Raw genomic sequence first — 27,735 nt, 5'->3', positions numbered from 1 at the left:
AGTACGTGGCAGTGATTATAACTGGAGATGAAAAAAAAAAAAAAAAAAACATGGTAGGGTGATGTGTGTTCCGAGGGTGCTCTGCAGAAAATATTAATTATTTGTTCGCCCCTTTCGTAACCCGTAAAAACTTTATGGCTAGCAAAATTGGATGTGTTCCAAGCTTGCGCGTTCATTAAAATTAATTACATACCGCGTGCAGGTGGGGGGCAGCAGCGGAAAGTTGCACTAGTTGGGATATACAAGGTAGGACAGACAGGAATGAGGTATATGTAAGAGCAGAAACAGGTAGATAGAGACGATTGAGATGGGCCAGCAATTGATCAATGCAAACTGTATAGAAGGGGCTGCAACTTCCCGAGAAATTGGGGCCTCCAAACAATCAAAGTGGGGTTGCACTCCTGACGCTTGCTGTACGGAACTGACTTGTAGGCGAGCAAGCTTCATCCTCTTAGCCCTCAGACGGTCGGGCAACCGCAGAAGGCGGCATCGATGTTCAAACATACTCGCAAAGATACACTATAGGTATATATAATGCGTGGATACCTGCAACTTCAATAGCATCCATCGAGAGAGTCCGGTGCAGCTTTGCTTAGCATTGCTGATGATGCACTATACCCGTCCTCGAGGCTCCTCTTGCCTCTTGCCTGTACGTAATACACCGCAGCCACGAGCAAGAGGATGAGAAGGAGTATCAACATCGGTATTTGATATACCCAACTGAGCTGGCTTTATAACGCGAGTCCTCCTCTTCCCCGTCTGCCTTCTTTTTCTTCTGTATACTTACACTCGTTTGACGCGGCAGCATCAGCGCCTGCGGGGCGCGTTTGACGGGAGTTCGGCCGCCGCTTTCTCGATAATTAATCGGCGGCGGGTAGCCAGCGGCAAGTTAAACCGCTACCCAACTCTTCCACTTGATTTTTTTTTTTTTTTTTTTTTTTTTAAGAGCTCCTATGCGTACCCCTATACGACTTCCTTCCTATCCTGTTTTTTTTTTTTTTTTTTTTTTTTTTGCTGGGGTAAATTTGGACGAGCAATTTTCGCCGGACTAGCGAGAAACACAGCATAGGGATTAACAATAACAACAACAATACATATAACAATAATAATAATCTACGCATGTGTGGACATTTTTTTGTAGTTTATAGATGGATATTTTTACGTTATATGAGCTGCAGCGTACCAACACATTTTCTGGAAAATTTTTATTTCCCGAGGATTCTTAGACATCGAAAAAAGTGAGCTCAAGGAATCACGTTGGATGACAGATACCCGAGTACTTAGCGTCACATGTTGCAAAGCGTTAGAAAATCCACGTACCCTTGAAAAATTATCTGGCGCACGAAATCGTCCGACAGACCTGAGCCCTCAACCGCTCTCAACCCTGCAGATACGTACAACGTTACTATACATTGCAAGTCACAAGCTTATACGTATAATACGTACATCCTTCCCCTATTTGTTCAGTGATATTTCAATTTATTCCCGATTAATTATATACATAAAGCATTATTGACGCAAAGTACAACTTGCTTACATTGTTGTAAGTTTGTGCCCAAATTACGGATAACTTTGTTCTTGCCCAGGGCCCAAGGAAGGAAGGGCCTATTAAAACGTACATACGTCTCGAAAAGTATTGTACAATTTCGTATACAATGTAAAAAGAAGACCATACCTCAGCGGCGTTGAAAAAAATAATACGGTGATCCCTACCAGTTGTGATGAATAGGTCTTGAGAGGATCGAATATACCTCCTACAAAAGGCTATTATAGACGCAGGCATAGTTTTGTTGTGTGGGTGCGTTTTCAAGTAAAAATAGCTTTGATACGAAAGAAAAAAAAAAAAAAAACTTTACTCCCGATCCTTCTGGCTGGTATTTCTTAGCTCCTCCTAGTTCTCCTCGAGAGCGTGGCAATGCAAACTTTGGGCTCGCTCGTTAGGTATTTATTCGACGAAAGTTTAGCGTTCAGCCCTGGCTGCTGATTCGAGCGACCCAAAGAAGAGCAAGTAGGCTGCAGGTAGGCAAGAGAAGCAGAAATGAGGCGGGGGGTGGGAGGCGATGTTCCGGTGCGAAAGGACCGTGTTGACATGTGAATCGAGGCGAGAGGTCGAAGGGGGGGGGCTGCTTTAAATCTGAGGAAAATCTTTGCTGTTTGCTCTCGTTCTGGTTCGCTGAAGCTTTTCCTCCCTTTGGTCCTCCTTTTCTATCGCTCAAAAAGTTCATCCACCCTTCCTTCCGTCCTCCCTCATCTTCCACCACCCGAATCATCTTTTTGCTGCGATTTTCCTGTAATCCTACGGTGAATCCACTTTTGAGCTTTTCGACGGCCGCCACCATCAACGAGTCTTTCCAATTTACTTTCAACCGATACCGGAGGAGCTTTTAGATCATCATCATCCTCATTATCTTTGCACGCATGGTCATCATGATCGTCATCATTATTATTTTTCTTTTTTTAAGTATGTTATGACAATTTCTTTCGGCACGGCTTAATGAAATTTCTCCCGAGTTATTCTGTAGTAGTGTTATTCGTTGTTCTTATTATTTTTCGTTTCTACGAAATAAATTAATTAAAGTGATACATATGCTAACCAAATAGTTATTTAAGTTTACTAAACTACATATAAACAAAAGCAATTTTTTTTTTTCATCACAAATTTACACGTACATTTGGTGAAAGTGGCACCTCTAAATCAGATAAATCTATCATTCTGACCAACAAAATTACCAAGTATTACGCATATTCGCACAGAAAATTGTTCTAAAATCCAAAACTCTCTCTCACACAGACACACGCACGTACGCATGCACACACACGCATATCCACCCATTGAATCCTAAAGATTCTCAATTCCTACCTCCACTATATTTTAAACCTGTAACCACAAATGTTCGGTAAGCTCGTATCTACGTAATTCGGAGGTCTACCACCTCGCCATCTCTATATGCATGCTCGCGTGCGCAGTCTGCCAGCCGTAGCATTCCACGTTAAAATTCGAATGGAATTTCACAGTAAGGGAAGTCTATAGGCCGGGCCCAGTGCTTTGAATGTGCCCATATTATGTGAGGCAAGTAGTAGGTATATATATATGTTGTATACGATGATGACAATAAAAATCATGATAATAATATTAATAATAGTAATAATAATAAATAAGGAATAACTGATGATTACGGACACTCGTCTTATAAAAATAAATATTGTTGTTTTACAAAAAACCTTCCAAACAAAATTTGTAAATTGAAAAAAAAAAAACATTATTTTTAATTCTCTAACGTCATTCTAATGCTGTAAAAAAATTTTTTATTGATTTTTTAAAATGGTTAAAACGGTTTTACGGCTATAAAAAAAAAGTACCCATTTTTGTGTATACCAAACATCTCGCCAAACATTATGGCGTATGATGTAATATTATACTTTATGCTCTAGTGATGGGAATACGTATTCTCTAAGGCTTTTTCGTAAATTTGGCAACTTTTTCTGCTTCGCGGGTGCTTAAGGGGAAAGATAAGCGAATTTTAAGTAGTGATGTAAGTCTTTGAGTGATGTCTTCGGATTTATTGAGTTATAAAGTAAGTAATGGGTAAAAACATACTTTTTTCACGCGCGCCTTGAGCTTTTCAGTCCGCTGAGCCCCGTTTGGCCAGCAGTGGCACAACGGTGTGAACAGCTCAACGAGAAGCACGTATATGTGTACTTGTACACCAGTGTCGCGCGCGCACACACACACACAAACTGCGCGTACGAGCGTCTATGGACCTGCAGGTTTATTCGCGGCAATTTTTTCACGTCGATCGTCCCCTTCGTGGGATGGCCCAAGCAACTGTACCACCAAGTGAATCGTTATAGCTCGGAAACCTTTTACGTACGTACAATTTGGACCCATTTTACTGTAAAGAGCTTTTTAAAAAACTTTTTCTTTTCCCCCGTGCCTATATACGCACTTGTAATCACATTTACGGGCGTGCTTAACTGCTATATAGCCACCAAGTAACCACAAGAGCGCTCTGTTGAATGACAAACTGTCATATTAACTACGGATCATAAAGATTAGATAAAATAAACGTGAGTAACTTATAATAAAGCTGCACTGAAATACGTCGTCCCACAGTCCTCGGTCATTTGTACCTCAGGCTCGGACGCAATCCAATTCAGAATTATGCGGTTTTAATCCTCCCCCCTCCACTATTCTTTCTTTTCCCCCTTTTCTCGTAGTAAACGCGAGATTTTGCAAGGACATTCATTACCATAGACAGCCGAAAAGGCCAAAAATTTGCATATCGATTCTCTGTTTGCCTTATTTTTTTCTCTCTTTCGATGGCTCTTTTCTTACCAACTTGGCTTTTTCCGGTTCTTTTGTACCAACACTTTGGTTACACTTTTTTTTTTTCCCTTACATTGATCACTGCAAAATCAACAAGAAACACGCAAGTATGCATATTTACATGATTTAAAAAACTTAATTTTATACAAGAAGTAAAATGTAACTATCCCGAAAAGTATTTTACCAAAAAATACATAAAGATTTCACAGCGTCGACCCTGCCATACTTTTTTATTAATCAGTAAACGACGCTCACTTCGATTGTCCACAGTGATATATTTTCCTTACTCACGTAGAAAAAAGTTTTGTAATATGCGTACAACAAAATAACTGAAGGTCATCCACTTAAAATGATGAAAACAGATTTTTTTTTTGTGTGGCATACATTCCGTTTGCATGATTGTTCGATCACTTCAATATCAGGGTTCCCTTGATTAATAATTCTGATACAACAGAGCTCTGGTTTGACCGGTTTTGTAGAAATTTCAAAATTTCGAAGGGTTTATCATTTTACCGGGTATCTTTGCATGAATTGTTTTTAATATAAATATGATATAATTATTCTATTTTCCGCATAAGAAAACCGATTTTTCGATGGGAACTATGAAAATCTCTACTTACTCTTCTAACTCGGCGCAATTTCCTCGTAAAAAAAGGGTTATTGCAAAAATACAGATTATTCCATGGGGCTTTTTCTACTTTGGAATCGAAGGCGATGCTACATTGACTTTACAACGCAAAAAAGGGTAAGTGCACGTACGATGTCTGCTTGGCACGATTTCCACATTTTGTGTCACTTACCCTTTTTTTTTGATCGCTGACGAAAATTACTAGCAATTTTTTCAATTTTCGTTAAATTGTTACTAAATCACGTTATAAGATATTTAATTTGTAAATATGCTATTAGACACAGAATATTCTGACGAATCGATTGGTATAAATAACTCATTTTCAACAAAAATGTCACTTATACCTTTTTTCCGTTGGACGGCAGAAAGCGCGTGCCAACTCTGCCAAAGTATAGGTACAAAAAAAAGAAAAGAAAAAAAAAAAAAAAAAAAAAAAAAAATTTATAAGTACATGTTTATACCCACAACAGAAAGAAACCGATGAATGACATTAAACAAAACTTGATAGGAAATGGAAGAAATAACAAGTGAATAACGTATGTTTAACACGATATTAAACTGAAGGAGTCACATGAAAACAAAAATCAACGATTTAAATAACACTTTTGGATTATTGGAATTTGGTAGGTCGTAAAAATGGTGGTATCTTATTGATTGCTGTATTTATTTACCCGAGAAATGATTGATAAAATAAACGCACGAATAAAAGAAATTATTGCCTTTAAAATCGGTCCTTTAAGTCGGTCCCGGTCGTTCGTTCACGTTCGGCAGTAGTAGCCCTCGACGTTTCGTCAGACGCACCCATACGCAGCGATAACAACGACAACGTGCAGAGAGAAGTTTCATGTGCTTCTCCACAAGTATAGGTATGGCTACGCAGTGACGAGCACATGGGAGGCGGAGTGGGGGACAGGGAGTAGGTATATGGAGAGCAATAAATCGATAACCGCTCGAGATGATGTTCAGCCGGTGCACGCAGCCCTGGATGGACGGACGGAGGCGTGCGCGTAGATGCATACCGATAAAGGTTGGCGCTGAGGTGACGCGGCCGGCACATAATTGATTGGCATTAGTGCACCTGATTGCAGACCTACCAGTCATCCAACACCCGCGGGCTGCGCAGGTCGTAGGTGTCTCTCGCTGGCCCGTATTTGCACACCAGGATAATTAGGAGATTCCCAGGTACGACGGGCAGGATTGGCTAAAGGCTTTAGGTGCACGCGCGGTATTAGCCCGTCAGATAGCCGTCTTGACATTATGCCCGGTTTCCTGGGAAATCCTGTATAGATTGGCGTTAGTTCTCCTCTCTTTCTCTCTCCTTTCTTTTACCTACTCTGTATTTACAAGAGCAGCTTTTTTGCTATACTTTACCTGCACTACGGCGCGTGATCGTTGGTCTTAAGCATATAATACTTTTGTATCACGTCAAATTCCAGTGAAGTATATTGCTATGCAGCACATTAAGTCTGGGATTTGGCTCACTTGTGCAATTTATTGCGGGAATACCTAGCTGTTTGGCTACTGTTGCAAACCAGACATATTGTAAGAATGTTTAATTAAATACTATAACAAACCCTCATTACATCACGTATTTATATTTGTTATCTATAAGTAACGTGTCATAATTTTTCTACGTTTTTCTACATGTAAGAATTTTATTTTTTTCTCTGAATAAAAATAGTGTACATACCTCCTTGGGGTCAGTACACTTTGATGTAAAAAAAAAAAAAAAAAAATTTTTTTACATATTCTTACTCTCAGGTATCTCGAGTAGGTCTCATCAGGATCTTGTATTAAGCTTACACCTATATTAAAAACATTTTTTTATGTTACAACTTACAAAAAGCTTCAATCGATAAATGAATCAGAGTAATAACAGTAGTATTGTTAACGAGTACACCTGTCAGAGTTATAATGTCCTTATTTAAAAAAAAACTACTTGTCTACAAACACTTGTGGTAGTAAAATGTTGCGTGTGTCAAATGTTATGAAAGGAAAAAAAAACGGTTTTTTTCTCACGTCTTTGAATAAGCTTACCGATGCAGGAGAATAAATTATAGCAAAATTAGTAATATTCATTAAGCTCACCTGTGCGCAGTGTCTCCTGGCGAGCCACCCGATATGCTGGAGCTGTGGGGGATCGTGTAGAGCAGATGCTAGTCGGAGTGCTTTGAGGGTGAGCGCAGCGAGCGCAGAGTGTAGCGCGTTGAACCAGACATTGGCCTCAGCCGTATCGGTGGCTCTTAGCCAGCACTCGTGAACGCCATCCGGTGAGTGTAGCTCGAGCACGCGGCCTTCTGCAACAACCGTACAAGTTTGTCCGATCAATTTCGTGTCTTATCACACTCATTATTATTATTATTATTATTATTATTTTTAATTATTATTATTATTATTAGTATATCTACGTCAACGGATGAACTAAAATATTTAAATTGATGCTACTCAAAAAATAACTCGCATTAATCACCAATGCACATTGGTATTATTTAGGGGCTCTGCTGTACTTTGACACTCATTTCGTTCAGTATGAAAATATGTTTATACTTGCCTAAATCAAATTTTCTTGTTTTACGATATTGTGTTTATTATTACCTCCTGACTCTAGAAAATAATAAATATTCATGAATGTATTTTTTAGAGTTTGTTTGACCAACCTCAATAACTATGTTTATTAAAATATTTAAAAACTCCAGGGCTCCTTTAAGAGTTGACAAGATCACGAATAAGTCGTGAGCCGACTAAACATCCTTAAACTTTAGGTTTTGAAAGATTTTGTACGAGCTCCGCTCGTGCGGTCAAAGAATTTACTTGTACAGAGCTACCTCTACTTCTAGATAAAATACCGATGGTAAAATCGACAAGTATTTTCGTTTAATCATACAATTCGTCGCGTAATTTCTAGAGGTTTGGAAATTTTGCAGGATGGCTCGAGAAAACCCCGCAGAGGCTGCAGAGAGCTTGGAGCCCTGCCTTGGGCAGGAAAATCGATTAAGCGCCATTTGTCAACAGCGCGCAGTCGCCTCGGTGTGGCGCTAACATACAGTTTGTTTTTATGATCGAGTCAGTTAGACCACCTTTTCTCCAAAGATCTGTAAAAAATTGTATGAAAATCGACAAACTCCTCCTTGTACAACCGTGTACGTCAAAAGCACGTTCATAATTTTTTTTTCTTTTTTTTCCTCCACATAACAAACATGCAGAGCTTCCGGCACGTTTGCCATTGTCAGAGCAATGCGACATACTTATTTTTTTAAAGACCGAAGGAAATCCGAGGAAAACGATTACTTCATTAATTAGCTATTTAAACTTAAAATCATTGTCAATTCGAATTAATTTAGTTGGAGTGACTTTTTAAATTTCAATGCCAACTCGAACTTTAAGAGTGACAAGGAGTTTTTGAGGACTACGCTTTTCGGAAGCAAGCAACTTTTTATACATAGAAAAAAAACCATTTTCATTTGCGAGCATCTATTGCTATTTTATCGGATCTAAAAAGAGACATAAGAATTGACTTATGTAGACCTTTCGTATGCCACACACACAATTAACAAGTAACAATATTAGGCGTGAAAAAAAAAAAAAATTCGTAGCAACCTCGCCGTAGTGCAGAAACACACGTAAATTGAAAGCGAGAAATCGCGGGTGAGCTTGACTCGTGTGTTGTTTGACCGTATATATAAATAACATACCTATAGCTACTGCTTCATTTTCGAAGCTCGTGTAATCCCAGAAGCGTGCGTGGAGTATAGCTTCCAGTATAGCGACAGCCAGTCCCATGACAGGCTCGCTTTGCTAATGCGCGCACTGGATTTAATTCGATTACTCGAGGCTCGTGTCCAACTAGGATGTAGTTTAGCTTTTACCAAACTATTAATTAAACGTCCCTGACGGCTGTTGTTCTCTACCACCCCATTACTCCCTTGGTGAATCCTCCGTGTGTATTTTTTTTTCCCCTTTGCTATATTACTTTAACGGTGCACAGAAAAAAAAGCGGCAACTTTTATAGTTCACGAATAAATTGTATCCATACTCAAAGAGATATAATAACAGGTAATGTGATGAAAAAAAAAAAAAAAAAATTATATTAAAACCCCATCGATTGAACACGATAAATTTGTCTTGGATTGTCACAACAACAGACCGTTCAGATGCACGCAACGTCGAATTTTTGACGGAAGGGCCTTCCGTCGTCGTTGTCGTCTTCTAATGGATTTCTCATTATGAGCGTGCATTATAGAGGCACTATAACTTTAGCCAAGTAGATCACAACTCAATTTCAAGTTAAGCTTGACGTACCTCGCGTGCACTTGAAACTCGGGAATGCCTTTCCAACTGCACTGCTGTCGTCCTCGTTGTTCATACATGCACGGGCTGAGTACCCATACATAATCATACATGTGTGTACACTAGAAAATAGCGCGGCACGGTTGGATAGTGAGCGGGGAATCCCCGCTGAGTATATTGTTGTGGGTACGCGGGACGACTAGCGCGAGAATCCCGAGCCACGCTGTAGGTGCCCAGGAGATACTTTATGGAGAAGAAAAACGCTGCACGAGAGAGAGAGGATAAATTATGGGTGATCAGAGGGGTGTTCGTGGGCAGTCGGACACATTGATTGATTGACTCGACTTGGTTACTGTGCTCGGGACTTTTATATGTTGTCTCTGTCTCTGTGCAACGAGTCGAGCGGAAAAGAGTTATTTTAAAAGCGCACGCGTTAAGGCATTCATGGTACCTGTATGGTACGTGGATACACACGTCGGCATGATAGCGGTGATGATACGTATAGATACATGGGACCTCTCCTTGCTACCTTATTTCGCCAATTACAAAGTTGAAAGTTTGACACTGACAGACTTACAATGCCCGGCCTGACGTTTACATTACTTAAGTAGGTACCTACCTATTCATTATTATCTCGTCTAACGATATTGATACCCGATTCTTGGCATCCATCCCTAAAACATACTATTAATTATCATGTTACTGTCTTATGTGTTAAACGGAAGCCACCACTCGCGATACATGTATATCAGGTGGCTCGGAGAAAAAAAAATGTAAAATAAATTATCATGCTGATGATGATAAATACATGTAAGGTTTTGATGAAACTTGAGATATTCGAGCAAGTCGTATCTTTCTTCAAATTATGATGAACTTGAAAACAAATGTACGACCGTTGATAAAATCCGAGCATTTATTCCATTTTATTACGCCGTAGCTTTATACGAGCTTTAAAATTATAAATGGAGAAAACAAAAAAAAAAAAATATCTACAACTCACTCGAGTTGAACGGTAACAACTTCCACCCGGTGAGTACAGCGCATTTCCACCGTACAGCCGCGTTTTATTATTTTGTTTTAATACTGGTGCCTCGAAATTTCCAGAGAGGATTAAAGCCAAGCGAAAAAATCTGTAGGTAGCGAGAAAAATGTGCGCAAAAACGAAATAAAAGTATGCCTGTACATGTATACATATTATCTGACTATAGTGGAAAAAAGAAGGATAAAGAGATGGTATAGGCGAGTGAGCGAACGAGGGTGAGAGCATAGGCACGCGACGTGGATGATGCTATGGAAGAAGCGGGAAGATGGGGGAGGGGGAAAGTCGGGTTGGTATAAGTAAAGTTGGGCTGGAGATGCAGAAAGAGAGAGAGAGAGAGAGAGAGAGAGATATGGCGCTGGAGGCGGCAGCGTCGCTTGTTCGCTTGAATAATTTCCGACTATTACAAGGAAGAGCTATATAGCGCAAGCTTTTCTACTCGTGTTTCGCTTCGGCAGACAAGCAAAGTTGGCCAAAGTGCAGTCAGCTCGCAGGGATAGGGCGGGGGAGGGGGGGGTAAGAATTCATTTGTGCAAATCCAAATAATTATACCCGTTATACTTTGTTACGTTGTACATACTACGATATGAAAGCCAACCTCACACGTTGTTGCATCAACCATTCTATCATCGTGATACATGCATCGTAGTATTTTTCACGAAGCTGAAACTAGCAGACAAATACCGGCAGCGATACCGTAATATAGCGATATTTTTGTGCGTCCTACTTATAAGTTAAATCCCAATGTTTATCTTTCGTTCGATCTCACGAAGCTATCACTTGTACATCAGTGCAAGTAGGCAAATCATCTAAACAACTATTATCATTACTATTATTATTATTGTTGTTGTTGTTGTTTTTGTTGTTGTTATTGTTATTATTATTTTCACTAAAAGAAAATTGATTATAATCACCAGGTTATCCATTAATGGACATCGCGTGCGTAAAAATGTCAGCTGGGTATAATTATTTTATATACCGAGCTATGCAACTGTTTGGTAAGGTACGATTGTCATCACATCTTTGCACATGCATCAAATAGATACTCATATGTATACATAAAAGTATATAATGTATGCTAGGAGCTCAGGTGATTGAACTGTTTTGTTTGCTTTACGATGATATACGTACTCAGTTGTATGTACTTTTAAAAGATGTTGTATTTACACAGTTACCGTAACGGGCTAAATAAAATTTTTTGTGTTGACATTATTACTGTGTCTCTATTCTTAATAGTTTTACAAGGTATTACTCGCCATCAACGAGGAAGATTTACCGGTTCGCCGTAAGGGTCCATGTTATGTTGCAAGATGAACTTTTAAGTGACTCGCTTGTAAAAATTCACGTTGAGATGAGATCTCAAGTTTTAGGTTGCCCCTTTGTTTCGTCTTAAAGAACAATCTTTCCAAGTTTGGTTGGCGTGTCCTCGGTTTTTCATTTCACTGCACGAGAGTCCTAGAGTTTTCAGAGTAGCTAGTCGTCGAGAGCTTGAATTTCAGGCAAGTATATACTCTCAATTTATAAGAAAGATTCATGTTGCAATTCATAAATATCATCATTATCAGTTTTAAGGACCCGCAAAAACTACTTGTCCGAGGTTCGAGCAGGAGACCTTTTTGATGTCAAAAAATAGCTATACCTACATACACACACTATATATATACACGTAAGAAATCTAGCTACAGCAGTAACCATACACATCGATCTGTCTGCATGTAGGTTTCTTATGTACATCGTTTCAACTAAAACAGCTAACAAAGGCAGTTGGAAAGGTTCCATTACTTATAATAGGAAAAGCATTTATCAATCAGACTCGAACAGATATTGACCAGTAAGGCTCGATGGTCAATGCAAGATTCGTTGACTGTAGCGCACATAAAATGGCTTCAAAAGGGTATTTTAACCTCCCCGACACGTTCTCGGTGACCACCAAGTGACGTACAATTTACCTTATACACAATACATGTCCTCGTATTGTTGTGTATAAGGTCCAATCTTAACCAACAACAATTATAACAATAACAACGACGACGACGACGACAACGACGACAACAACAACAACAACAACAACCATAATAATAATAATAATAATAATAATAATAATAATAATAATAATCATAATAATGTAATATATTTTGGCACCTTTAAGATAAAATACGGGATATGTTTGTAGCCTCGCGTGCTCGAGTAGGTATATGTTATAACAGCGATTATATTTGGGATCGGCCCTTGAGAGCCTTCTCTCAAAACTTTGGAATCACACCACAATGTGTAAGGATAGAAAAACTGGTGGCGCTAATAGTCACGAGCCTTCTCCCCATTTTTGAAACTCGCCATTTTATAAAGATTAACCTAGGATAGTGGCGCTAGTGCTATGGGTCCGATCCCATTTGCGTAGGTACTCGATTTCGGGACTCATGCGGGTGTTACGTTAATAATTATGCTCATGAAATGTTTATGTTATTTAGGCCGTATACAGATAAGTGTAGCTACCATTATACTTTTATCATCAAACGTTACATTCGGAGGTGGTTACATATTACACCATAAAATTTTAATTTAGATAAATCGATGAGTAGGTAACACAATTATTTTTATGTATAACAAGACCAAGTAAATTAATTGTATAGATACTTTTGATGATCCCTTAATTTCATGAGCCACTCGTTATGACAATTGAAAAAGTCACTACTTTTAGTCACCGTGCAAAGTCACGGAATAATTGGTACATTGAGGGAGGAGAGGACAAATAGGCTAGCGTAAGAGGAGCAATGGAGCTGTATTGAAAAAGTAACTTCAAGATGCATCGAGCCTTAATTTAGCACAATAAGAGCTTCGGAATATATACAAATATATATGCACTAATGGTACAGATGCTCGGGCATACCTATATAATATAACCTGCGTACAAGAGATGCATGGGTGGCATACAGGTGTAGGTCATACGTACACCAAGAGTTCCCCGCGCAGTTGGCTCCAGGTAATCCGATTTCAGAAACTGTGTCGCAGTTCTCTTCTCGCCGGGCAGAATACGTTTTTTACGGATTGTTTATACCGCAGCGCGCAAACAATGCGACAGAGGATTTAGCGTCCGGTAGCAGAACAGATAAATAAAGAGAGAGAGAGAGAGAGACCTCCTGCACACAGCTGTAAAAGTCGAGGATAGCTTGTTTGAGTTTGACTACATTTGCCTCTCTCTCTCTCTCTCTCTCTTAGCTAGTCTTCATGCTTGTTTATTTAGGCGCACGCCGACTTGTTTTGACGTAGCGCTGATGCATGCATGCACTGCAGAGATTCTACGGTATATATATATATATATATATGAGCGCGCGGTAGCTCGGTCGGCTAGGTCGTGGATTGGGACGCGGGGGAGCCCGTGGTTCGATTCCCGGCCATAGTGCGACTTTTTCGGGCAAGTACCTCTGTGATTTTTCACATGCGCTTTTTCACCACGCAATGCTTCTCGAGGAGGGTGTAGGCGACCTCCTCGCAGCATAATTGCCTAATTTCCCCCTACCCCCCTCCCAGCAATGGGAGGCCTCCCATCCCTTTCCTTGTCCTTCTCCAAAGTGCTAAGTGCCCATAGTAGTGCCCTTATTAAAGGAGCCGGACGTAGAGCACTACAATATAAAAAATATACACATATATTGAGATTATGCGCAAAGGATGTGGATCTGCGTACTCATAACGTGTCCAGGACTGCAGCAGTGGTACAAGACACATCATCATGTAACGATGCACGAATTAACTAATGCAAATAAATAAATTTGGTAGCATTTTATATAGGTAGAAATTGCAAGAAGAAAATCGAGAAGAAAATGATCATGACAATACGAAATTTTTCAGCTCAGAATCGTTCCAGCTGACGCTCTTCTACTCTTGCACTTACTCCCTGATGTAGGAGTCCTTTTGCCCTGCAGGCGAGCTAGATTCCGCGGAGCGAGTTACTGCTTACCTGGACAAATATTTGTTGTTACGAGCGGACAACAAACTTGGCCAAATTTGACAAATAGCGTCGTTCGTTCGGTCTTTTGCCTTATATCCTTCTACCCTTTGTTTCGTTACTATACTTCTGCACGAGGCACTATATGGTACAAGAAACGCAGGCTATTGTATCTCTCTTTTTCTTCTTTTTAATTCCACACTTCTTCCTTTCTTCCTCCCTGCTTGTTCTTTGCTCTATATACCTAATAGCCATTATTTCGGAAAGGGGTAAAAATTAACTTTTTTTTTCAACTCTATTTATTTGTAAATTTTTGTAACTCGTAGTCCAAGGTGCCATGATAACTAATTGTTGACAACAACATCGTAGGAAGAGAACATGCAAAGAAAAATATTTTTAATTTATGTGCTTTGGACTAACAACTTTTTTAATCGTCGCTCTCATTAACAGCGAAACCTTTTGTTAATTTATGTTCAAAAATCACGTTTGAAACTAATGAAACTCTGTACAAGTATAAATCCACGTGGTGCTTTAAATAACACTTTGTAAAACTAGTTGTTGAAGAGTGACTTTTTTTTTCAAGCTGGTGAATATTTACTGGTTCACCAGATCAGAAGATGCCACATTTTCGTCACTGCATGAGACACACCCAAATTTCAACGTATAACATTTGTGAATTATTTTCGAGTTTAACAGGCTGTACTTAAATAACTTAAAATCAAGAATTATTATCAGTACTTATGTTTATGTTTTCAAGTACAATTGGTCGAGCAATTGGTGCTCAACATCACACATCAAATGACTTATAAAGTGAACCATGATGTGTCATATATGTATAGTTACTTACATTTTCCATTCATGCGTGCAAAAGGTCAAATGCTCACGCCCTTGCCCGCAAGCGTGATGCTCTACTGCTGTGTATATACTTATACATTTTTTTTTATTTATATATTAGAGTGCTCTACGTCCGGCTCCTTTAATAAGGGCACTACTATGGGCACTTAGCACTTTGGAGAAGGAAGGGAAGAGGGATGGGAGGCCTCCCATTGCTGGGAGGGGGGTAGGAGGAAATTAGGCAATTATGCTGCGAGGAGGTCGCCTACACCCTCCTCGAGGAGCATTGCGTGGTGAAATAGTATATTACGTACCTAGGCCAGAAAGTGGGGCTATTACTGACCGCGCTATATTATCGGCCGAGCCGAAGGCGAGGCCGGTAATGCGCGGTCAGATGTAGCCCCACTTTTTGGCCGTGGTACGTATACTTTTTTTCCTTACACCTCCGCCGAAAGTTCGTCACCACGGTTTTAATTTTGTTAAAAATGATGGTTTAAAGATCCAGTCAAAGATTTAGTGCATTATGCATTATTATTGATCGATCGGTCGCTCGAACAATACCACTTAAATGCACGTAGATGAGTGTACATGTGTATAGGTATATCTATATATATACGCTCGCCGAGACCCGAGACTGTAGTATATTATATAGAATCAGATTGGGCCGAGGATTTGTGCAGGTTGCTCGTGCTGGCAAAACGAGAGGAAGAGAAATCCGTTTAAATTCGAATCATGGATCCTATAAAGATCATTTTAAAAATTCTAATGTTTATATCCGTAAGTGCAAAATAAATCAGGTTATTATCAATAACTATTATAATTGTGATAAGCATAATTCGATTAAATAAAAGATTTCATAGTTTATTTTTGTAATATGACATGTAAATACTACATTTATATACTAAATAAATCATTAAAGTGAAAGTAACTGATCAAAAAAACATTAATTAGGTAGTTTTAATTTTGTGTTGTGTACTCTGTTCATGTGAAATTAATAAATTTATTTATACATGTAAATTGTGCAAAAAAAATATATATATATACATCCAATAATTTATGTAAATAAATATCCAATGATTTTCTGTGTTGTATAAACTATAAAGGTTATAACTCCGTTAGCCGTATATATATATATATATATATTGTATAACTACTGCTGCTTCTCGGTGCTGAATATATAACTATATATATCTGCGCACTTCGTTCTGCGCATATATGGCAGGACTGATATGAGGCTTTTTCTAGCTCAAAATCGGGTCAGATGGAACGAACTTTCGGCGGAGGTGTAAGGAAAAAGCATATGTGAAAGACACAGAGGTACTTGCCTGAAAAGTCGCACTGGCCGGGAATCGAACCACGGTCTCCCGCGTCCCACTCCACGACCTATCCGACTGAGCCACCGCGCGCTCTATATATTTATACATACCTGTATGTATACATGTAAACATATAATGTCTCAGCCCGTTCGGACAGCGGATACCATTGTGCCACCCCGCCGTCGTCGTCGTCGTAGGTTTGTTCTCGCGCTTGTATTGCTCTCTCTCTCTCTCTCTCTCTCTCTCTGCCCCATTTATCTCCTATATTCTCTCATACAGCGCCTGTGTGTGGTATATAGTATGTCTGAATCGATACACCTACCTATGTAGGTATATGTATTACGTGCACGCACCCGTCACGCGGTCTCTTCCGCTCCGGACTTCCTCCCGTTCAGTCATCCACCTTTATTTTGTATTACAAATTCAGCTAGCTCGCAAAATTTTTCCCCATTAACTTTATCTCTCCGATCTCCGGAACTTTCATCGATTTCACGACAAGAGGCTGAATAAAGGTGTTTAATATTTTACGAGTTAAAAAAAAAAAAAAAAAAAAACACAAAAATAGATATTTTTATTATGCGTTTGGCATTTATCTGTATATTTGTGGAGAATGGGACCCTTTATTAACAATGGGCCCAAAAACGGCAAAATGCAGCATTTTTATTTCTCATTATTTTATCTGAATTTACGTGCAAAGTAGATTCTGTTAATATTATGAATAAAAAGCTCGCTCGTCAAGATCCATCAATTTATGTTCTGCTTGATTAAAGACACGCTATCGGATAGCAGGAAAAAAATTTTTCATCCAATTCAGGTGAAATACATTGCCAAACACTACTACTTAATGTGTTTCATTACATCGAGCACAAAATAAGCGTACCGTAGAGTTAGTAGATTGCGGCACAACGGTGCAACAAAGTTAATTTAAGCTTTGAGTTTATTACCGTACATTGGGAATAATTCGTCTTGGCGATAGGCGTATCAAAATTTAGCAAGTGTTTTTCAATTAGCTGCGACGCTGGCACTGCTACGGCTGTATACTTATTGAACCAATAGCACGGCCTTTGGGATCAGCGTCACGGCGAACCGCAAATTAATTGCTGCAGCCATGAAAACCACCATGGGAGAAAGCTAATCTTTCGGTTTGTATAAGCCCCTCCTATCGGCTATCCTCTCGGATTTGATATAATACATGTTACTATTTCTTTTCTGCTCGAAATTCCATACCTTGTCAATTCTATTATAGGTACAACATGGAAAAGATGGGCCGCATAAGAATCAATAAATCTTCATAAAATTATTGCTATACTCTTTCTGATGCAGAAATCCTCGCATAGATCAGTTAGTACCGAACAAGTTGGAGTGCTTGCTCGAAAAACAAATGTAACATTCGAACGATGCATTCAAAAATGTTAATCAGGACGAAATTGACAGGTATTTTTTTTCTTCCTTTTTTGCCAACACTCACTCAAGATAACTTTTTGCTTAATATAATACGCTCAACGTTAATTCCGATGCAGAGGAATAACTTACTCTCATCGTACGAAAACTAGCCAAGTCAATCTAGCAGTTGTTGTTGTTGTTGCTGCTACTCATCTCCATTACAATGGTATTCAATAGTTTCTTCGCCGCCGCAACGGACAATCGTCAAGATTCTCGAGTAAAAGTTTGTGCTGTAGAAGGATCGACAACACAAGAGCCAACACTTATAACTTTTGTATTCCTAAGTAGTAGGTACTTTGTCTGCATTTTCACCTACTTGGTCGCCAATTCATCGCCCGCTGCTTTATTTGCATTCCATATTCAATGAACTTATACTTCTTAACGCACAAAAGTAACAAATTAAATTTTTTTTCCACTTCGGGTTTCGGTACATTAATTTTATGCATAAGTGAATTAAGGTTTTTTTTTTTTATACATCGAAGATCAACATTCATATCATGAATCATGAGAATATTGTACAGGGCAAAATTTGCATTGACTTGGTTTCAAGTGTATCTATCGTTGTGTTGCAATAAATGTATGTACGTACAAGCATCATTCAAAAAATGATCGACTTAAGAAAGAAGAATCGTTTTTTTGATTTATTTGTTTATTTATTTATTTATTTTTTTTTAATTTTTGCAAAATCATTTTTCTGCAACTCAATAAACTTTTTTCAACGACTATTTCACTATTATTAATAATAGTGATACTGGTTTAGTAAGCTTTTGGCAATGATTGCGATAAGTTTTAATTGTTGTTAAAATTCAGTTAAATTTATGAAAAAAATCATCAAGTTACCTTCTTACACGAACTTTTCGCAAAACACCTTCTTTCAAGCCATAAACTATAAAAGGGAAACGAGAAAAAAAAAAAATTAAGTTTAGTACAAATAAATAAAACGACGACTACCTACTCCCCTTTTTGTTAGAAATTATTTAGACATCCTATAAATTTATTCATAAAATTTATAAGTAAATAAAGAAAAAACAAAAAAAAAGTCAACCGTAAATTCATTAGACCATTATCATTACAAATTTTTAAACATTTAAAAGTGTAAAATTTATTGATAAGCCCTTTGTTCTTGCCTCCACTCATTTTTCAGACCCTCCCAACTTCGAATAAAAAACTATTCCGAAACCCCTGTTTTCATGTCATCATTCGATAAGAATTTTTTTTTAGGGAGCCATCCTTTCAAACTTACAAACAAGTACCTACAGTCGTGGTAAATATGTAGCTTGTGAAAGCATTGCTTTGAAACGTATACATCACGAAGTTTCATTCATACAAGCTCAAAGTAACACGCGCTTTGCGAGTTTTTTTCTGAGTGTGCTTTCATTTTTTATCCTCATAACGAAAATATAATTCAGGCTGTGAAAATAGCATAGCGTATTTTATCAATTAAGTTTCATCAATAAATAATTTGTGAGTACCTACGAGTGAGAAGCAATAACGTATGTTCCCTCGCGTGCACTCATACGAGCCTTAGCCGATAAAACATTCAGTATTTCTCCAATTTTGGCTCAAACTTTTATATTTATTTGTCTGGAATGAACGAGCAACTACATGCAGATATCTTGAGCTTTGGAGTATATACATGTAGTATGATTGTAACTTGGATATTCAAATGTCATTGATTAAAAAACGTGTATATTCATCCGACGCCAAACCCGTGTTATTCACACTATGTTTTTTGTATGGGATTCGGGAATCGAAGTGAATGAAAAAAACAAAAATGTTGTTGGTGCTGTATCACAATCAGAGTTAACATATTTTTAAAATAATGTACAAGCCATAAGATATTGACATGTTTGTGATTAACTGTATGTTTCAACGTAAAACAATGTTTTGGCCAACTTCGAAGTGGAAAAAAAAACTTTGGTATACAGCTGATATTGCATGCATGATCACGTGCCACCAGATCACGAAAATTATTATTTTTCGTGTCGGCTATAGCTACAGTTCGTGAATAACGGGTATCGGGTATACACACGTCCAAACACTGTAAATATCATACAGTAATAAATAGATATACAAGATGGCGAATGTCCACCTGATATAGACGTCTTTAATGTCGTAAGTCAAAAAAACGTCTTTCAGGTGGACATTCGCCGCTTAAAAAGACATTTTTAAGAAATTTTCAGACAAAACGTTATATATACTTATGTGCAGGCGGCTTTTACAGATGATAACGACGAGGGCGATGGCGCAAGGGTGTCAGCAAATAAGTGAAGCTATAGCACAGGAGGTGCACGTATATGTATGTGTATATTTATATAAGCTAAAGGCTGGTGCATTCAGCTTTTGTTTCGATTTTCTGCTCCTTTTTGCTTAACCTCCCCACCCCCGGCTCCGTACGGTATTTTTTACGCTCCATTAACGATCGCTAACTCGCGCACACGACGATGGAAAGTCGAGACGAGATTTTTTAACACCTCCGCGAGCGACGCATCGATTTTCCCATTTCCAGGCTGCTGCCGGCGCGACACAAATTGACGCGTCGCGCTATACCAAGACCTACTGCTGCCTTCCGTGCGCCTCCACCAGCATCCACTCGCGCCGAGCTCTTTTATTTTATTTTCCGCTCTCAAGCCTCCTCTTTATGTACCTCGCGACGAGCCCCCTGTACCTTCTCCAGCATGTAGTATACGTGGCGTGGGATAGGTGCATATTATACCCTATACACATGTTACGCATATAGGTTTTACATCTAGAGTCGGAAAAATTACGCGCCCCCGCACCAGAGGCACGAACATTATCAAACGGAGCACAGAGAATTTTCTCGCGCGAAGCAAACGTAATACAGGGAAACGTACGTGCGAGTGAACGTAGGTCAAAGTTGTTTCGAGGCATCGGAAAAAACAAAACAAAAGAACAATAGAGGCGTGCTGCCAATCAACTCCTGCTATACTCCAATACTTTGAAACAGCTTGCCTGTTCACAACTTATTGATTACGTAAAATCTGCAGTCGTGTGTCATTTACGCAAAGAGGCAACTTTTGCCCTAAGTTGTCTACACACACACACACACACACATCTATTGACGCGCGCACGTGTGCTAATTGTTCTCTCCCCCGAGCAACAATCAAGCCCCATCTCATAAGACTATATATTATTATGAACAAGTAAAAAATGCGTGTACAATGTAAAACACATAAATTTTTGGGGCGAAAAACGGCAGATCAAGCACATATATAGTTAACATTATAAGTCTCGCGAGTGAGTACCGATTCACTGGATCAATAACTGATGTATAGCAGAAATTCAATAAATACGTTTGCGTAAATAATGTATGATTGGTTATTTATGTTGTGCAGCAGTTGGTTATAAGTATAGGTAGGTACAATACATACGCAAACGGGGATCAAAGTAAAATGACGACAGGTGGTGTTTTGTTTGTTTGGAGGGGGAAAATTTATCGGCACGACGTTTTCGCGCCAAACCAAACTCGTCCAGTGGTAGTGAGGTAGGTATGGGCATATAAGTATACGTGTACGGTACGTACGGCAAGCATCTATGACGACAATGAATGGGTCACCGCGTGTTAAGTAGTCGTATGCTTAATCCTTTTGACACTCGCTCGCTCGCGGAGATTCAACTTGTTCTCGTGATATACATGTACACAAACATACGTACGTACATACATAAATATATTCCTCCTGCGTCCATATAATTATAGTATACAAACGCATCGCATGTAGTTATACATAAATATAGGTAAGGTATGTACCTAACCTTCACCGCCAAAGTCATGTAATTTATGAGCTCATTTTTTGAGCTGGGCTGGCTAGGCATTCGTCAGCTGCAGATGTGGGTATATATATACACGCCACACACGTATACGTTTACTCACACACTGAACAACCATAACATCTGTGTGTACATATACATGAACATCATGACGTTACTGCGAACCGTACTGTTTTTAGGGCTGCGCGTAAATCAAAATAAATTTTCCGAGAAGCAGCAGCTGCTCTCGAATTTCCTGATTGTAATTCGCGCGATGTATTTCACAATGTATCGTTTCGCAACGAATATTGATACAATTTGTTGGCCGGTGATTCGTCGGCCCGAACTCTATGTAATACGTTTATGTTTTTTTTTTTTTTTTTTTTTTTTTTATATATATATATATATTAGAGTGTTCTACGTCCGGCTCCTTTAATAAGGGCACTACTATGGACACTTAGCACTTTGGAGAAGGAAGGGAAGAGGGATGGGAGGCCTCCCATTGCTGGGAGGGGGGTAGGAGGAAATTAGGCAATTATGCTGCGAGAAGGTCGCCTAAAACCTCCTCGAGGAGCATTGCGTGGTGAAAGAGCACATGTGAAAAATCACAGAGGTACTTGCCCGAAAAAGTCGCACTATGGCCGGGAATTGAACCACCGTCTCCCGCGTGCCAATCCACGACAGCCGACTGGGCCACCGCGCGCTCTCAATAATACGTATATGTACGCGGCCATGCAAAACTGTTGTTGTGCTTACTTGCACAACGTGGAGTGAAACTTATGTTCGATGATAAAAATGTTGCCGGTAATTAGAGGCAATGCAACATTTATAAGGTACGGGAATGAGGCATAACTGTGGATATTTATGGATAACAAATTAATCACGACTGTTAGTGGGAATACCTATAAATATAACTATAATAATGCAGGTAGGTATTATCATCGTGCAGATTGTGACAACGAGAAACGATGACGATGTTTCGTTAATCCGAACAACCGGGAATCAGGTGCAGTGCACGGAAGCCTTGCAAAAATACCTCGTACGACGACGACTATGGGGATTTTTCAATTTTCGTGTTGAGCGGAGGGAGCGAGGCGCGTCGGCTCGAGTCCTGCGCGACTCCAAATCACCTGCGAACTTTTAATTAGCGGAAACTTTCGTGGTAGGTATAGGTATGTATCATAAAGGCCGGCGCGCCGCACAAAAGGACCCGCGCACGTGCAGCCTCCTCCTTCTCCCTTCCTAACGCGGCTTGCTTTCGCGAGCACATACATTACGCACATCTGTACGCAATATGTATATACATGGATACACCCGCAATGCAAAGAAGCCCCAGTGGGTGATGGCGCATTCAGTGACGTTGCACAAGTGTCTCTCGTCTCGACCCATACATGCGCTCACGGTGTAATAAATACATAAGGTGGGCTCTTCAGCCACCGAACCGATCAGCCAATCAGGAGGCTTGGAACAAGCGACCTTCCATATTGGATTTTCCACCAATGAGCGTAGAAAGCGCGTTGTTCAACTACTGCTACACATAAACAAGAGTACAGGGTAAAAAATTTCCTCAATAAGTAATATGTTTAAAATTTGTTAGGTGCACTGTTTTATGTATAAATATAACTCTATATAATCATTTGATTATTTGTATAATATACAAAGAATACAGTTTATTAAATATTTCAATAAACAAATTTTACAATTTTTTTTTCTTTTTATGAGAATTTTAACATCAGAAGTCAGTTTTTTTGTTCATATCTGGCAATCTAATTTACATTATCGTACGTACGAAGCTTTTAATTTAATACTGCTTTTCGAGGTGAGTTGTATTTATTTTTAGCAATAAAAAAAAAGAACATATATATATTCGCGCGTGGCGCGTGCCAAGTTGCGTTTTTTTTGCTCTTTCTTTTTTTTATTAAGCAGTATTATATATATACAATTAATACATGCGCATACTTACTCGAGAGAGCAAGTAATTACTCATATTTACGCAAGCTCGACTCGAACACGCATACAGAGGGAGTGAGTGTCGCGCGCTGACGTAGCACGGTAGCAGTCTGCGGAAAAGCCGAGTTGGGTCCCGGCCGATAAGATCCCTTAATCCTGTAACCGAGTTGGGTCCCAAACTGAGAAAAAGGGCCGAGTTGGGTCCCGGTCATTAAATGTCGGTACCGAGTTGGGTCCCGATCATTAAATATCGGTACTGAGTTGGGTCCCAACACTCATGTCTAGTGATTTTTGCCTAGTTACTTGTTTATTTTTCCGATAACAGCAAGTATACAGTATGCTATCAAACAAACACTATTTTCTTATATATCGAACAGTGTTAGTCACTATATCATGGCAACAACAAACCAACACTACCTTCCATAGTAAACACTACAATTATACTACGATTATCAGCTGACTGCCGTTAGTCGTCAACGTTGCTTTAAAGTATTACTTTAATTAAATGATGGTCTCAGTGCACATTATAAAGACGTACAATCTGAAATAGGCAAGTTTTTGAAAACTTTCTTTGGTTTGCCTTTTCTTGAGCCAAATGATGTAAGTGACTGTTTCACCGACGATTTGATAGCTCTTATGCCAGAAAATAGTTAAGTGGAAAAATTCTGTGACTATGTGCTTGATAACTACATCAAACCTGTGATGCTCCGTCGAACAACTAACGGTTGTGAGGCATTCCATTCAAGATTCAATAGTATATTTTACACTCCAAGGCCAAATATATACATCTTTATAGAAGCACTACAATCAGTTCAAGCTGAAGCTTATGTTAAAATGCGAAGTGCTAAAACTAAATCAACAGTGACTCATGACAAAGAAATTTTTTTATATAAAAAGATGCAACAGTTTCAAAGTGGATCTATAACTCGACTACAATTTGTTCAGGACGTTTCTATGAAGTTTTTACCTATCTAGTACACCGTGACTATACTATAATACTTGGCATTTTTATTCATGACAAGGAGTCTCCGCCTCGGTCTCCGCATACAGACAAATTTACGTAAGCCAGTATATGCATATTTAAGAAACACAAACACATTTTTAAACACGCCAGTATATATATATATATATATATATATATAAGTCACCATTTATCAAGATATATATATGCTGCCAGTCCGAAGCCTGGATTAAGTGTGACGGAAAAAATAGCGTTTGTTTGAAAGCATATCCTATATTTTCTCTGTTGCTATAAGAATGAAAAAGTAACTAGGCAAAAATCACTAGACATGAGTGTTGGGACCCAACTCAGCACCGACATTTAATGACCGGGACCCAACTCGGCCCTTTTTCTCAGTTTGGGACCCAACTCGACAACGGCCGCAGTCTGTTCTCTTTTCTTCCGATCTAAAACTCCTTTTTGATGTTATGATAATATAATTATGTTCCTAGTAGGTAAGTATTAATATTTATCATCCTGTGTACACTTTGAGCCTCGTTCCTGTCAATGCCATTGAAACGTGAACGCCGTTCGAGCTCGTAAGTGTACACGGGATGCAGCAGTGCTACATGAGCCTGAAGGGAGTCTACGCGCGTATGCTCGTTTGCGTTGGATAATATACTTGTTGTAAGCATACCTATATTATACCATTATTATTGCATACGTATAGGTATCCTCGCGTGGCAGTGGGCCGGGTGTGTGTATAGTTAGCGCTGCAGATCCATTAGCGGGACGAGGGCACGTAGCGCATCAGGTGCTTCGGCGACGAAAAAAGGAACGGGGGAAATTGTTGCTGATGTACCTAAAAAAAAAGGGGAGAAAACGGAAAGCGTGCTCGGCTCGTGGCACAGTGTGGTACCTACTCAGTGTTTTAGCTGCAAGCTGCCGAGATGTGTATGACAAACGATCGATAAAATCCTTGTATAGGTACACGAGCACATCGCACCCAAGAGGGAGAAAAGGATCATTTTTACGGCAACTGCACGCGTTAGGTAAGTTTTCCGTACGTGTATGTAAAGGTAGGTAGGTACTTGCATGCTCGAGAACAATATTTGATGTCGATTGCATTTTGTTTCTCTTATCCAAAGAGATAACGGTGTCGTTGAATCTAAACACATAACCTTTTTCATTAATATTTAGTAAAAATGTATTTCCAACGTTTTACGGATGCGCGCGCACGCGGGCAAGCAGACATACTTGCAGATCGAAGCTCTTGGAATCTTGAAACAGCAGTTTTGAGAGAGCGCGGGATGAAAGCAAATTACAAACTTTCACGTCTCTCAGGGCAGCGCCTTCATTTTCATTTAGAGTTGAAGAAAGAGCCAGGGGGAGGGGCAATCGCTACGATTAAATAAGCTCCTTTGACACACACTTTGGCACCTTTTGACGTCTAAGCGTCTGGGGTACCTGCACCTCCGATCCATTGCAAGCCCAAGCTCTCCCTTTGTTTTTCCTTTTTTTCTACAAACGAATTAATTAAATTCTTTTCTGTCTTTCGACCCCCCCCCCTTTTTTTTTCCCCGCCAATCGTTCTTTTACCCGGCCTTGTCCCAATCGAGCTTCTTTGCTTCGCCGTCTCCGCGTGTGTTTGCTAAAGTCTGGCCAACTCTCCAGGCTCTCTGAAAATGTATTTATTCTCCTTCTTTTTTTTTTCCTTCTCGCCAGCACATCAATGTTTTCGAGCCCGGCCTCGAGCTGTGATTTTCTTTCCACAAATATCGCAAAACTGCAAGCTGTTCAAACGGAAGACATTTGGAATATATTGTATGCGTATACGTGCGTGTGCCAATAAAAAATCTGATTTGTCGAGTTGCCAATAAGAGGAACTGATGATGATGAGTTTTACGGTCGCAGGGAAATCCTAGGCCTCGAGTATAATATAAGCGTGCATGCGTAGCTGTACCATCGATACAACTTACAGTTGCCCTGGAATAATTGATCGCGCACGTGCCAACAGGATATGGGAGAAGACGCATTTGTGGCAGGCGGGGAGGCTTCGTCCCAGGGCGCGTCCCATTTATAATATTAAATTACCTAATAGATTAGTGAGTGCTGTCACCATCGTAGCCTCCTGTAAGGTGCATGGGACCGACTTTAGGTCCCTCCCTTAGCTTTTCCCTAGCCGGCGCTTAATGAAATTTACAGGTCTCTCTAATGTCGTGATCCGTCGACGTCTCTGCTACTACGAGGGCGCTAATCGAATAGAACGTTACCGCAACTTTCCTTGCATGGATATATGTGTACATATACTTATACGTGTACCTTACATTACCCATGCACCTAAGTATAGCGAGGTTGCAAAATAATTCATGTAGAGTTAAAGATAGACTCGTGGAATGGTGAAGTCTGATAAGTTACCTCCATGTACGTGTATGTATCCATATTATATACGTACTTAACTTAAATGATTAATTATGACTCTTTGATCTAACAAATCACATATATAATATAGAAGCAAAAATTCCTTACCGACCTATAAATTTAGGGCGACTAAGTGTTGCGTAGTAAGCACTAACGCATTATTTTTAATTCAATACCAGCTCATCGATTGACAAAAGAGTTTCGAGCTGCGCATGACAATGTCTCTTCTTCTGAAGCGTGTGTTTGCCTTTGACGACAAGCAATTGATAAATTTGAGCAAAGTTGAGGGAAAATGGAGACAAGAAAAATAAAATGGCTTGCATCTTTGTTGGGTTATTGATATTAATATACCCCTGCATCATGTACTTACACATGTGACCATTTAAGTATAGGTACATCTCCCCTACATGACGTATATACCTATACCTATACTCACTATATTGTAATAATTATTGTCCATCAGTGCGATTAAGTCAAACGGACACCGAAACAGAGTGCGTACGTATACGTACGAGTGCCTTCGATGAGTTTCGGGAAAAATTGTACTTGCTCGATATAGTATCCGTCCTACGACTCGTTCATATTTTTTCTTTCTTTTGTCCCTTTACAACATAAGGGTATACATACCTACTTGTGCATATTTACCATAAAAACACGTCCATCTATTTTATGTTTGTATATGATACCAAAATATACATGGGCTCCTTTAGTATAGAATACAGATTCATTCGCGGATGTAGGCATCGAATAAGTACTGCCTATAGCTAACAAAATATATTATAAACTTGATAAACAATGATAAAAAAATAATACACTAAATTGTACATCATAAACATCTG

General features: G+C 39.3%; 1 protein-coding gene across 4 annotated transcripts in view; it reads right to left on the bottom strand.

Annotated features, from left to right (window-relative positions):
- The window catches only part of Syn1 (Syntrophin-like 1), a 143,598-nt gene that overhangs the window by 18,247 nt on the left and 97,616 nt on the right, over window positions 1-27,735 (bottom strand). For all 4 annotated transcript variants that reach the window (XM_089591957.1, XM_014360254.2, XM_014360252.2 and 1 more), the window contains one exon: window positions 7,044-7,252. In XM_089591957.1, the coding sequence (XP_089448083.1) occupies window positions 7,044-7,252 (209 nt within the window). The remainder of the gene's footprint in view (window positions 1-7,043; window positions 7,253-27,735) is intronic.

This window comes from Copidosoma floridanum, unplaced genomic scaffold, assembly GCF_036245765.1.
Source record: "Copidosoma floridanum isolate Cflo_tuat_1 unplaced genomic scaffold, Cflo_Japanese_pri ptg000014l, whole genome shotgun sequence".
Lineage (NCBI taxonomy): Eukaryota > Metazoa > Arthropoda > Insecta > Hymenoptera > Encyrtidae > Copidosoma > Copidosoma floridanum.
Note: the sequence above shows the minus strand (reverse complement) of the source record. Positions and strands in the feature narration are given on the sequence as shown.